Here is a 13,183-nt window from a genome sequence, read left to right as displayed (position 1 = left end):
AAAATAGCAAGGCTGTTGGGCGGAGATCCATCTTACCTCTTAATGGTGGGTTTGTGTGTGTGTGCGTACGTGCGTGCGTGCGTGTGTGTGTGTGTGTGTGTGTGTGTGTGTGTGTGTGTGTGTGTGTGTGTGCGCAGCACATGAAGGTGTGTGGAAATGTGTCTCGCGTGTCGAGGTATGTGTAAATCCGGTGCTGGCGTGATTGTGCGAGTGCACTTAACTGTGGTTGCAGCTGCAATCACGACCGTAAGTGGCCTGCAATTTCAAAAAGGAAAAATTGAAGTGGGGCTCCAAAGGAGGTAGAAAGACATGTATGCCTGTGAGATAAGATGTGAGGAGTCCTTGATGAGAGTCATCTTGATTATTCCTGACAAAGGTAAAGCGAATAGCATCATAATTACCACCTCATTATTTTATGGAAGAATGAGGGGGATCCTCAGACAATGATTTTGATTTTGAAAGACTCTTGTTTGTGTGTGTCGAAGCAGAATCTAGTCTGAGAAGCCATCGGCTATATTTGCATTCATAGGCAGTCTTTAAAGACATGAAAGCAGAACGAGCAAGGTGGCCACTCTGTTCTTAAGGACACTTGCAGTACAATAAGAATGTTTTCGCTGTCACAGAAGTGTTGTTTTTGCATTTATAATCTCCATTAGAATAACCCCCACTAGATGTGTATTCATGTATATGCTCCTGAGTGTTCTGTCTTTGACGTTGTATGCAGTCATATTCAAATCCTCCTTATTTGACCCGCATCAAGGGCATTAAAGTTTAATTTCAACTCGAGACAAATTGGCGTTTTTTTTGTGGTCTCAATGTTCTCAATGGGCCCCTATACCACCGTGGGAACACCAGTTCCTCTCTTAGCCCAATTTACTAAGAAGGCAGAATAGGGAAAAAAAAAAACTCTATTTATATGTTTCTAAATATGTGAGGAATGAGAAAAAGAATCAGTAAAATGGAACAGGAAATTAAGAAAGAACAGAGACTTCTGTCTGCAGATGGCTGGGGATGAAAGAGCAGAAAAGGAAAAGGGAAATTAAAGACTTTTTTTTAAAAAAAGTTCTAAGGATTGTAGGTTGGACTTTTAAAATGTCGACATGGACTAATAAATGAACATTCACAAGTAGGAGAGCACAAGCAAGCGTGGACTCCAACCGTCCGTGTCCTGGGTGAAAAGAGGTAACAATACAAGCCGTATGAAATTCAAAGCCCTCGCTCAATCTTGCCGTTTCACTTCATGCTTACAAAGAAGGCGGCCTGACCTCACAGCGATTGTGTGCTTTATAATAGCTGCTGCGGCGATATGTTTTTTGCATTCCAGCGCGTGCGTGCTTCCCAGGGCAGTCGGTGACAGATTCACTATCTGTGTGTGGCCGATTGCAGTGTGAACTCCAAGGACAAGCAGTGGAGGGTAGAGCGGGTGATTTGTCTCTTAGGATTGAACTCATCCCCCCTTGGTCTGCTGCAGGCCTCTCCTCCCTCCTCCTTTTCTCTGCGTGCTATCTTATTTTGAAGGTGAAGAGCATTTCTCTCTCGATGTTTGCATGCATTCATTTCTAGCTGATGCAGCTGATTTGTGTTTCCTGAAAGGACAGTTTGTGCATTATAGTTGCACAAGGACACACCTCCACGTAGGGCATTCAGATACACACACAGGTGCTTTAGGTTAAAATAAGTGGGATGGCATGTGTTCTTTTCCCTGACTATTTTCAGCCAGTGGAGCCCCAGGTGTAATACAAATATAGTGACACTTCATGCATCAATTCTCTTAATTTGTTTACATTATTATACACTAACATAGAATTCTGTATTTAGAACAGTAGTACACTGAAGTACACAACACAAAAGGTAGCAAGCGTCAACCGACTTGCTTTCCTCTCCGATGTACATCTCCGAACTTCCTGTCTGCTCTAATTGTGACGTGTATAGATGTGTTTGTTTTTCTCTGGCCAGAGGGCAATCTCCATAAGGTGTCAGAAGAATGCTGTTGTTTTGTCTGAAATAGCTAATCTCAGAGCAGATGCAACCAATCAGCAAAGGAGAGGAAATGCTTTTTGGAAGTGCAAACCGACAAAACAGCCTCATGAAAACACTTGTGGACAGCATTTTTCGAGGTATTCACTCTGGTAAGACATAAAGCAACTGATGATTAGAGTAAATATAACTTGGACTGAAGGCAAGAAAAATAGACCAGTATGGATCTTGCCGTTATTTGCCCCATTACCGCATGTACTTAAAGTACTGTTACCAAAACACAGTGTCCCTCTTGGTGGCCTGTACAAATCATTATTTTTGTGCCAGTGGCCAAGTAATCAAAAAAAAAAAAAAAAAAATTGTCCAGCACTGTTAACAGCCATCAGCTATAAGGAGAATATTTCCTTTGAAGTCTGTAAAAGCTGCTGTGCCGGCCAGCGCATCCACAACGGCAGTGTCCTCTAAAATATCCAGACTCAAATCTCAGTGGTCTGCAGAACAGAATATAGGCACAAGTAAACAACTCTCTCATCATATTCAGCAGTCCATGCACAATCTTTGTCACTGGTTGTCTTATTTTGTTTCATGATGGAGGCTGTGAAGGTTATAATTTTGTCTGTGCGATCCAGTGTGAATTGTAAAATTCAACGAACATTATCATTAGCACTCACTTTCAAATAGCCATGATATTTTTGTTTGCTTTGAAGTCCTCCACTGCAGTTTTCCCAACTTGAAATTTTGTTCATGCATTTCCATCTAAATGATATCACTACACATGTAGAATGATTGTACTGTATGCTAATTATCCCTTTTTAATGTGAGGTTTCTCTTGGGTTTGGAAAATTACTCATTAACATACTTGATTTGGGTAATATAATTTAGTTAATGCAATACCAGGTTCCGAAAAATGTTCCCTTGACTTGTGAATTTAAACATGATTTACTTTTAATCTGAACGGCTTTATTAACTCATTTACTCGCTGTTAAACCTTCTATTCTGTTGGGGCTTTTAGAGGCCATAGCTGTATCGATGCACACTTAACAAGATAATATCCTGTATGAAACACTGACGAACTGTAAGGGCCTTCACACCTATGACAAAATATCCTTGCACTTTTTTTATACTACTTTGCACACAACCTTTTCCTTTCCTTTTTCCACGATTCTGTCAATCTCAGTCCCCTCATTTAGCAGTCTGCAAGTCCCGTTAAATGATTAGTAAGCCCACAAGTGAATATATGCAAAGCCTCTTCCACTCCGTCGGCTTAGCGAGTAGTAGGCTTAAACACACCTTGCTAAAGTCCCTGTCTGACACACACACACACACACACATACACACACACACACACACACACACACAAACACAAAATCTCACGTAGAAGCATTCTGCAAAGTGAGCCAAGAACAACACATTCGAACAATCCAAATATTCTTTGATGGACCTGCTATTCTTGCCTTAAATATTTATTTCCGCACATGCACTCGTGAAAACACCTGAGTACACTCATTCCAAAAGCGCGCACGCACACAGTCAGTCACACCCCGGATAAGTCTGAGCCCTTCCTGTCGTTTCAGACGCGCCTCATCAGATAGGATTTTGTGTGTAAGGTCCGACCAATAAAAAGGCCAAATATCCTATTAAGTGTAAATCCTCTCCACTGGTGGAGCTTGTGGAGTCAGATTAGGACTAGACAAACACTGCCGAGCAGTCATGCCCACACCGGGACCACTGCCAACAAGAAGCCCCACAGATATTGGTGTGTCACAGTCGTGCGTGTGTGTGTGTCTGTGTTTGTGTGCGAAGGCAGCAAAGAACCCCAATGTGAGCATTAGCAGGCAGGGGGATGAACAAACTAAAGCTCTGATACATGCTGTTCAGTGTAATGGGAAGGCAGAGTGTCAGGGATCCGCAGCTGCAACCCCACGCAACCTTTGTTCTGTGTGCATGTGTTCACACACGAGTATGGGGGACTTTTTTTTTGTGTGTGTTTTTCTTCAGTGTGTTTGCCTTCTTGCAACAAAGCGGGAGTATACTCTGTGTCCAGATCTGTGTTGGTGCGCATGCAAATTTGTGTCCTCGTGTAGCAGCATAAAAACATTTTTCTATTACTGGGTTTTTAAGATGTACAAATTCATTCCAGTTTACTCCAGGGTGTCATTGACTTGTTAGTTTGTTTAGCCGCATCACTGTGGAGTCTGTGTTTATTTAGCGACGTAGCTGTGAAGCTCCTCTGTGTACTGAGAGCGCAGACAGCTGCAATGTTTTAGGCAGAACAGACATAGGTTTCTATCGCTGACCCTAAGGCTGCTCATCAGAATTCAGCACACCTCTCTGAACTGCCCCCCCCACACACACACACACCCCCGCCCCCCCCCCCTTCCCGCTAACCACCCACCACCCTTAACTTGTTTTTTTTTCCGCCTCTCTTTCTCTTGCTGCCTTCTTTTATTCCTCTGCCGTGTTGCACATTGGAAGAGAATGCTTAGAGCGACGGGGTGAAGTATTGGTCAGCCATCATAACGACGACGGTGTGAACTGCATACGCAGAAACTCTCCCTCACCATGTGCCGTTTCATGCAGTGAAAGCTGAAATTGTTTGATATCAATATTGAATAAAAAAGACTGAAACGTGATCTGGCCAACCGATATCCAACTATACAGATCCAAGACTCTTTTAGGAGCCTTTGAACTCTTACTTTTTTGTTAAAGCCCACACAAATACAACGTATTGTATACTACCTGTATAAAGATTTCTTGATTAATAACGGATAGCAGCTCCAGCTCGCCTAGGATCCAGTCAGCGTTTTAGCATTGTAACATGAACCAGTCAGTTAATTCTAACGGCAGCTGTAAGTCGCCAGTTTCTTGTCGTCCGTAAAAAGCACCGCTAACCAGTCATGGTTTTAACTTTTCACTAAGTGCTAACAGCGAACTGCTCACTATTGTCGTCCTGCTGTCGGTTGACCGAAAGCTTCAGACTTGCGTCAACATTTCCAGCCTGAGACGCTTTAGAATAAAAGCACCAAACGGTTCTGCTTTAATTCATTTCATTGTAACAGTATTTACCTTAATATAATAACAGCGCTCTATTAAAGCATACAGTGCGCGACTTTTCCATTAAAATAAACATCCGGTACACCCAAGCCCTTGCCAAATCCGTTCCCACGATGCTGATTAAGCCTATCACCTCCAGATAAATATCTTTGTATTTCCCAATATACTGTGAAAGCTTTACAGTGCAGCCTTCATAAATCTGGTGGTTTTTTTGTGTTAGCATGGCTTTAAGACAGAGCCAAGGGGGCCTATAGCAATACTGCTGCTGACGTGAAACAGAGACGGACTGACAGTCATGTGATATACCGTACATAGTGTCTAGAAGTGTATGATTCATGTTTTTTTTCATGGTCTCGTGTTAAAAAAGTTAACACAAATTGTAACATGGAATTGCAATACATATAGAATCACAATAGTATTGCATTTGTGGTCAGCACAATGTCCTAGTTAACACCACAGTAGTCAGGCAAAACTGTCTAACTTGGTGAAGAGAACTGAGCAGTTAGCATCTATAGAGTTGTCAGGGGCTGCGGGAGGCCAAAACAGAGGTAAAAAAAAAAAAAAAGAAGGGAGTGAATTTTGAACGTGCATTTCGTCAGATTGAAATCAACATTACATGTTTGCTCGATGTGTAAGTAGGCAGTTGTTTACCGACACCTCAGCCAAACCAACGTGAGCGCCCGCCAGAGCGTTTTTATCTTTTTCTGCTCCATAGTGGTTGAAAATTAATGTAGCTTTAACGTAATCTTGTTACACCGCTGCTGATGTTAAAACGCACAGTGTCACATAACAAGTGTCAGGAGCATACTGTAGTCTCACGTACGTTCACATACATAAAGGCTTTGTGACACCACGCTTGGATAGAAAACACATTCGATACATTAATTGCTAATGTTTACTGCATCCTTTCTTAAATAGGCAGCTGTTTGTGTGTGTGTGTGTGTGTGTGTGTGTGTGTGTGTGTGTGTGTGTGTGTGTGTGTGTGTGTAAGTGCCTGCCTGCTTTTGTGTTGGTGTTATTGTCCCAGGCTAATTGAGCAATTCCACAGCGGGAGCGGCGGTGTTTAAGGTCACAGAATGACGTGCTCTCCTGGAGCAGTTAGAAAGAGCTTCCACTTTCATAATTACTCCACTTTTATCTGTACAGCACCTAGAACTACTCCTCGACTAGTGCACACATAAGCACAAACAGGATTGTGAAGCGTGTAATGTTTAGATATTGTACACAAACACCCACATTCACCTGCATGACTGAATGCTTGCATGCACACACATTGCTTAGCCTCTCACACTGAATTAAATGTTTCTTTTCAGTCTTTTTTTTTATTTCATTTTATTTGAAGCAAGAGGAAACTCTGTGTACTGTCAATTTGCAAAGCCATCACTGGAAAGATGCATTGAGCCTGTCATAAGCTATTGAATTCAGTGAAACCTTTGAGATGTACAGGTGCCTGTTCAAATCTGTCTATGTCAGTGGGCATTTTTATGAGTGGGTGGTTGTAGTTTATCAGCTCCAGCACAATTTGTGTCTTAACAATGAGTTTATATTAGATTTGAGGGTTTAGCTTGGAAAATGCACACGACACTTCAATTTTCCTTTACATGCAGATCCAAAACCCGCGTCTCTCTGTGTGTGTACCGTGATCGTATGCAAGCGTGTTTGTGCGCATGTGCTTGCATGCTTGATTGCACATGTGACTTGAACAAACGCCAACACTGGTGGCCCTGTCTGTTTGTCCCATGCAGACGTTCTGTGAATGTGTGCCCAGCTCCTCCCAACTCAAACATCGCTGGTCAGACTCAGAAACTGCCCGGGAGACCCCGGCGAAGGTAAGGCCCGCTCGCCACGACCCGTACCTTCATGCACACTCGGGCAAATACAGACACACATCATACTAATCGAGGTTTTTTTGTGATTGGTTTCCCACTACTGCTTAAATCAGAGAAGTGCTGCAGCTACCAATTACTTTTATTACTAATGCATTTGCTAATTATTTTCTCTGGTGAATTTTGTAATCTCTAAAATAACAGAAAATATGGGGGGGGGGGGGTCCATTGTGTGACATCTTCAAATTGCTTTTTCAGTCTAACCAACAGTACCTCAAGATATTAAATTCAATATCATTAAAAAAAAGAATTAAAAAAAAAGAATAAAAAATAGCAACACATTGATATTTTAGAAGCTGCAACCAGAGAATATTTGACATATTTCTGTACACAAGGGTAAATTAATTATTAAAATATTTGCTGACTCATTTGACTAATTGATTATGACCTTAATTGTTTTAGAGTGTGAATTAGATTTTCCTGGAACAACTGGTATGTGGAAATTGTTTCCAGCAAACATTGAACAAGATATGGGTGAGTGGCTAGGTGGCTGGCAAATATCCAAACGGATAAAATGCAGCATTATGTATATCGAGTCCCTGAATTGCTTCACCCACCTCTATATACTGTTGTATATATTCCACCATCTTCCTTTCAGTAAAAACAGGGGCACACATTGAAAGTGACTCCCTCACCTGCGGAGGAGATTAGGTATCAATGACAATGATTTTCATCACAATCCGCTTTCTCACAGCTTCAGTATTGGCACTGCGAAGGATTATTGCATATTACACTTAACATTTTACCACTGAGCAGCAGCAATGGCACAACCTCAGCTCGAGTACCCAGACATACATGAATTAGATGGATTAGGCCCCGCGGATTCTCCAAACTGAGTGGTGTGATCATGGCCGCATCAAGGAAAAAAAAGAGCTTGATTGCATGGCAGAATTTGTGAAGAACCTGCATTGAATGCTGATGTGAAGGTGGTTATTCAAGCTGCAGGGAGATGGAATGAAAGTGGACTTGGTGAAAATCACTCTTTTTGAAATGGTTTGTGCATGATTTGTTTGCCAATTTAACTTTCAGACATATTGATGCCTTTCTATGCGCATTAGTTGGGCAGCAGCAACATGAACGTCTTCTGTGTATACATCAGTTTGTGTCAGCATATGTGCGTGTGCGTATTTGTGTTTGAGAGAGATGAGAGACGGAGAGCTTGTAAGAATTGTGCTGATTCCCCGCTTATCTAATGAACAGACAAAGCCTCTCGTCCAAGAACTGTCTTCCAGTTCTCCTGCGTGGGAGGACAACATTTCAATAAAGAGGAATTCTCTCTGATTCGGTGCTGCTCCTATTCTACCAGATCAGAATTCCCCTGTTGTCCACTCAAATCCCATGGTGTGGCATGAGTAGAGACATGAGACGATCTGAAAGTCAGACACTAATTACAAAGTAGACTCCTGCTGTGAGATTGAGAAAAAACTGTGTTAAGAGGACACTTGCATCCCATTGTCAGTGTCATTATCCTTCTACAACGCTTGAGCCGAGTGGAGAAATCATATTCCATTGGGACATGAAGCAGGTTCCTGTTGTACTTTATTTTTACTGACCATCAAACAAATAAGACTGCAGCAAAACCTGCACCCCCCCCCCCATTTCCTTACCAGACTTCATGTCAGTCTGACATCAGAAGTGAAATAGAGCGCTCAGCTTGTCGCTGGGCTTCATACAGTTGCAATATGGTACCTTTCATGTAAGTCCATTTTTGTATCCCTACTGTACCATTTATATAATTTTGTTTCTCAAGTGACACAAACGTACAACCTAATTTCACCCAAATTTGGGAGGTTGTGTAAAATGTAAAAAAAAAAAACAAAACACAATGTGTTGATTTGCAAATCATGTAAACCGATATTTAATTGACAATAGAACAAAGACAACTTATCAAATGTTAAAACTGAGAAATTGAATAAAAAAATAATATATATATATATGCTCAATTTGAATTTGATGGCACCTACAAATTTCAAAAAAGTTGGAACAAGGACAACAGAAGACTTGTATAATGCAAAAAAAATAAAAATAAATAACAGCTGTTGGAACATCTTACAACTTATTAGGTCAATTGTCAACTGATGTGTTTCATGATTGGGTATAAATAGATCATTCCAGAGAGGAAGACACTCTAAGCAGTAAGAATAATGTTCCTCAATGTAAAACTGCAAAGAATTTGGGGATTTAATCATCTACGGTAAATAATATCATTAAAAGATTATACGTTATAGGGTCATAAGTTGAAGGGAGGAGGAGGAGGAAATCCAGGTGGATGGGTCAATAAACATTGCACCTAAAAATAGGACACCGTTGTTCACATCCAATTTCCAACCAAGTGTCGTGGTTGTTTTTTCGTTTTTGAACGACGACCTACGCATAACCCTGTGGCTTAAAAGGTTAATATATAGGATCATCTCTATGTTACTGTTTTGTTACATATGTGCAAAAGCTTCATTACAAAAATGCACTGTCCCTGTGTTTTCAAGTGTGTAAATGTCTGTCAGTTTGGTGTGTGTCTCATTGTCAGCACAACTGAGGCCATTGTATATCTTTTTCACGTTAACTTAACCGTCAGTATGCTAGCAATGGATATTTAGTGCGCTGCCAATGATGGCTTCCACTGATGTCTTGGCCTGTGGACAACAGAGCTCAGGGAAACACTTCTAATGTTACGCTGCTGCCATTCTGCAGCATGAGGCCGTTATAAACATTATGTACAGCCCAGACACCCTGCTACACATATGTTCACATGTACAACCGAGCCCAGTGTCGCAGTCAAAATCACTGAGCTGCACCTGAACTCATACACGCGGGGGAAAAAAGAAGAAGAAAAGCACTGTTTGACATGCAAGGAAAGACTTCATACTGCAGTCAGGTTCTACACGTTGAGTTAGAGCAAGGAGACGAAAAAAATGTTGCGTGCCGCAACACTCCCCTGGAGCTCTAGTTCTGTGATGATGTATTACGGTGAAAAACAGGAAGAAGTGAGAAGGTTCTGACAAAGTAATGCTTCAGTTTTTTTTCGTGTGCAATGTGAACATGTGCCTGCCTGTCTGTTGCAAGTATTGTGTGTTCACATTATGTGTGTGCGCGTGTGTATGCATCAGACATTTAAATTGCAGTGTGTGCTGTGTATCTATGTGTGAAGCATAGCAAATGCGTGTTTGTGTGTATGCATTTAATATGTATATGTGTGCATGTACCATTTGGACAAACAGAGCCCGGAGGCCGTTTGTGGTGACTTTGCTTGTGATCGTTGTCCAGAAAACAACAGCCACGGTAAAGTGCTTTGGAAAAAAAAACAATAACGCACAAATTCAATCAAATTTTACTGAAAGCTTTTGTAATAAACAACAAAATAATCATAATATGATAAAAAAAAAAAAAAAAAAAAAAAAAAAAATTGTCATTTGTCTTGTCGGTCCAATATTGCAGCCAGTCTTTTTTGTTTTTGTAAATGTCGCGCATAAAAAACATAGTCATCCAGCAGGTACTCATAAAAATTTGTTTGTCTGGCTCCAGGCCTCATATTTGTCTGGCCATGTGGTTTGTGAATGAAGCCACGAGGGTACAAATGGAGCTCATGTAAGAAAACCATCCTCCGGCCCCTTATGAACCCGCGTGTGTGTATTATCCCTGCTTCATGATTGGACCGGGGAGGGCTCCAACCGAGGCCTGTGTGACAAATAATCCTCAGATCTCAGAAAGGACCCTTTTCGTGTCAACAGACCAACACTGTAGGCTAATATTTGGGAACCCATATGGGTCCCACATGGCGTTTCCCATATAGAGCGCCAAATGCCTGGGCACTTACAACTGTTTATGTCCTCTTTCCAAAAGGCAGTGGGTAAACAAAGTTGACAGGAGTACTTCCTGGATGAGACAATTGATTTTCCCCACATTAAAGGAGCCATAAACCTCTCTCGTAAAGCAGACCATTAGCTGTCTATTAGTGTGCTTCACTGTGCTGGTACAGCCAATTTACATATTAATGTCCTTGCTCTCACTTCCACATTTAAAACGGAAAACAAACACACACCAAATATATCAGCCCACAATATGCTCATAGAGATTCTCTGGTGTAGAAAAAAAAAAAAAAAACGGTAAGAGATCAATTGCTGATTCATTTGGAGGAAGGTATGAGGGAGCTAGGCACTGTTAATCATGCATAGGTGGACCATATTTCTCTCTCTTATTCATCGCTAGTTCTCTTGACCTGAGTGGAAAAATGGAGCTGGATCCTAAAGGGCCATACAAGCATTTTTATAGTCCGGTGAATGGAGACGGTGTTACCAGTAGAGTTCTCCCTTTTTCCTCTAAGAGGATTCTACTCTCTGCTCATTCATTTACATCCTATTGGCTGTCTTTGCTTCACTTTCTTTTACTGGCTACAATTTTATTTCAGATTTGTATTACTTTCTTCCTGTGTCAGAAATGGAAAGACTGAACCTCAGGTCTTTGACTAAGTGTTTCCCCGACATGCCTTAAACTCGGATTTTATTCCACATTGCGACACCTACAACTTTAATGACATGCAGCTGCGTTCGGACAGAAAATCGTCTCCTTCCTTGGTTTGAGAGAAGGTTGTTTTTCAATGATACTGTCAGTTGAAGGAATCTGCATCCTGTTGCTACATAAATCATTCAGCTGCATTTTGACAGATGCGAATGTGGTTATATCATTTAGTTATGAGCATTTGAACTGACATTCAAAATATCCCCAGTGATGGATGAAAGGAATTTCTTTTTGAATAAGGCAGGTGTTTTGATGTCATTTTTGGTGGTAAAGCAACTGTGATCCTAACTCATACCTTTTCTCTTCTTCTTCCTTCCTCCCTCCCTTCTTTTGCTACTTCCAGAAGATGAGCTGCAGCTACCTGCTCTGCACTATCCTGCTCTTCGTGGCTGTATTGCTGGCTGTCACGGTAACTGGCACCATCCTTTTTATGAATCACTACCAGGCCCCGCCCATGTCCGACGGCCTACCCCACATCTCTACCAATCAGGATGAAGCCAACGCTCTGGTCACTGTCGAGAGAGGCGACGGCTCTCGCATTAACATCTTCATTGACCCCAACTGTCCCGACTACAACAGTAACTTTTTGCGCCTGGAGGGTGTGCAGACCTCGCTGCTGCACTCGCTAACCGACCACGACTCCGACCTGAAGTCGGTGAAAGGCCAGGACCGGGCTCTGCTCGTCAGTCTAGCGGAGGAGGTGGCCAAGCTGTCAGCCCACGCGGGGCAACTGAAAATGGACTATGAATCTCTACGCAGGGGGCAGGGTAGCCTGGGGCAAGATCTTAACACGCTACAGACGGAGCAGGGACGCCTCATACAGGTAAGAGAACTAAACACACATACATGCCCGACATACATTGTGAGATGTTCTGGAGGGCTTACAAAGGAACTATATTACACCAAAAAAAATATGACAATATTACATTAATGCAATATTGCCCTATTTATTCCTTATACTGTAGTGTGGTTTAATAATCATTATCTCATTGATCCTATTTGCCAGTAATACATGAAACAATCTGCAATGGTGGGCACCATCTTGGCAGTTAGCTGTGAACGGTGCTCACTTGGCTAGTAGGTGTTAGTTTGTTTCTTAACACAGAAAGAAAAAGTCATGCACCAACAATTTGTAGATAGTTTTTTTTTCAGCTTCACTAGAAAAACAAGGAAACAGCTTTTTTTTTTTTTCTTTGGTTTTCATAGCGATCGGCTGAACAGTTAAAACAACTGAACTGAAGCCAAAGTACCAGATTTAGAACTGAAGTCTTGACTTTAAGTACTGTACAACCTGTACAGTAATTAAAGTCATGACTTCACCTCTCCAGGACTGGATTGTGGAACATCTATCAATACGTATTGATCGCGAAGCCACCTTAAGACGTTTGACAGCTCATTGGTGTTATTTAGCTCCTTCCTTTCCCTGACTGTGAAATCAAAGCTGCACCATTCACTCATCCAACACCAACTCGAGCGTGTCCGTTCCTTTTTTTACACTGTACAAGCCAGTTATCGCTGAATTAAAGTGCAAATGGGGCTTATGTTCCACTGAGTATTACTCACTCAGTGTGGTGTTTGAAGATGAGGTCACGGGGGAAGAAATGCCCATCAGGATGGAAGAAACGGAACGACGTGCACATTAATTCAGCAAGATAATGTAACGTTTCTCTCAATGTGCAAGTCAGACTCCACACTGAATGAAAACATAATTAGACCCCCTTTAGTTTCACACTGTCCACATTGATTTATTGATG

General features: G+C 41.7%; 1 protein-coding gene across 2 annotated transcripts in view; it reads left to right on the top strand.

The window, feature by feature from the left end:
- The window catches only part of fibcd1b (fibrinogen C domain containing 1b), a 101,975-nt gene that overhangs the window by 20,506 nt on the left and 68,286 nt on the right, over positions 1-13,183 (top strand). Inside the window, exons 2-3 of one of the 2 annotated variants that reach the window (XM_069168737.1) lie at positions 6,777-6,860; positions 11,773-12,252. In XM_069168737.1, coding sequence (XP_069024838.1) covers positions 6,777-6,860; positions 11,773-12,252 — 564 coding nt within the window. The remainder of the gene's footprint in view (positions 1-6,776; positions 6,861-11,772; positions 12,253-13,183) is intronic. The other variant, XM_069168746.1, reaches the window with a different exon arrangement.

Source organism: Embiotoca jacksoni, unplaced genomic scaffold (genome assembly GCF_022577435.1).
Source record: "Embiotoca jacksoni isolate LCO1_2020_lvr unplaced genomic scaffold, fEmbJac1.0.p SCAF_10, whole genome shotgun sequence".
In the NCBI taxonomy this organism is placed as follows: domain Eukaryota; kingdom Metazoa; phylum Chordata; class Actinopteri; family Embiotocidae; genus Embiotoca; species Embiotoca jacksoni.
The sequence above is the reverse complement of the archived record's forward strand: the minus strand, read 5'-3'. Positions and strand labels throughout refer to the sequence as shown.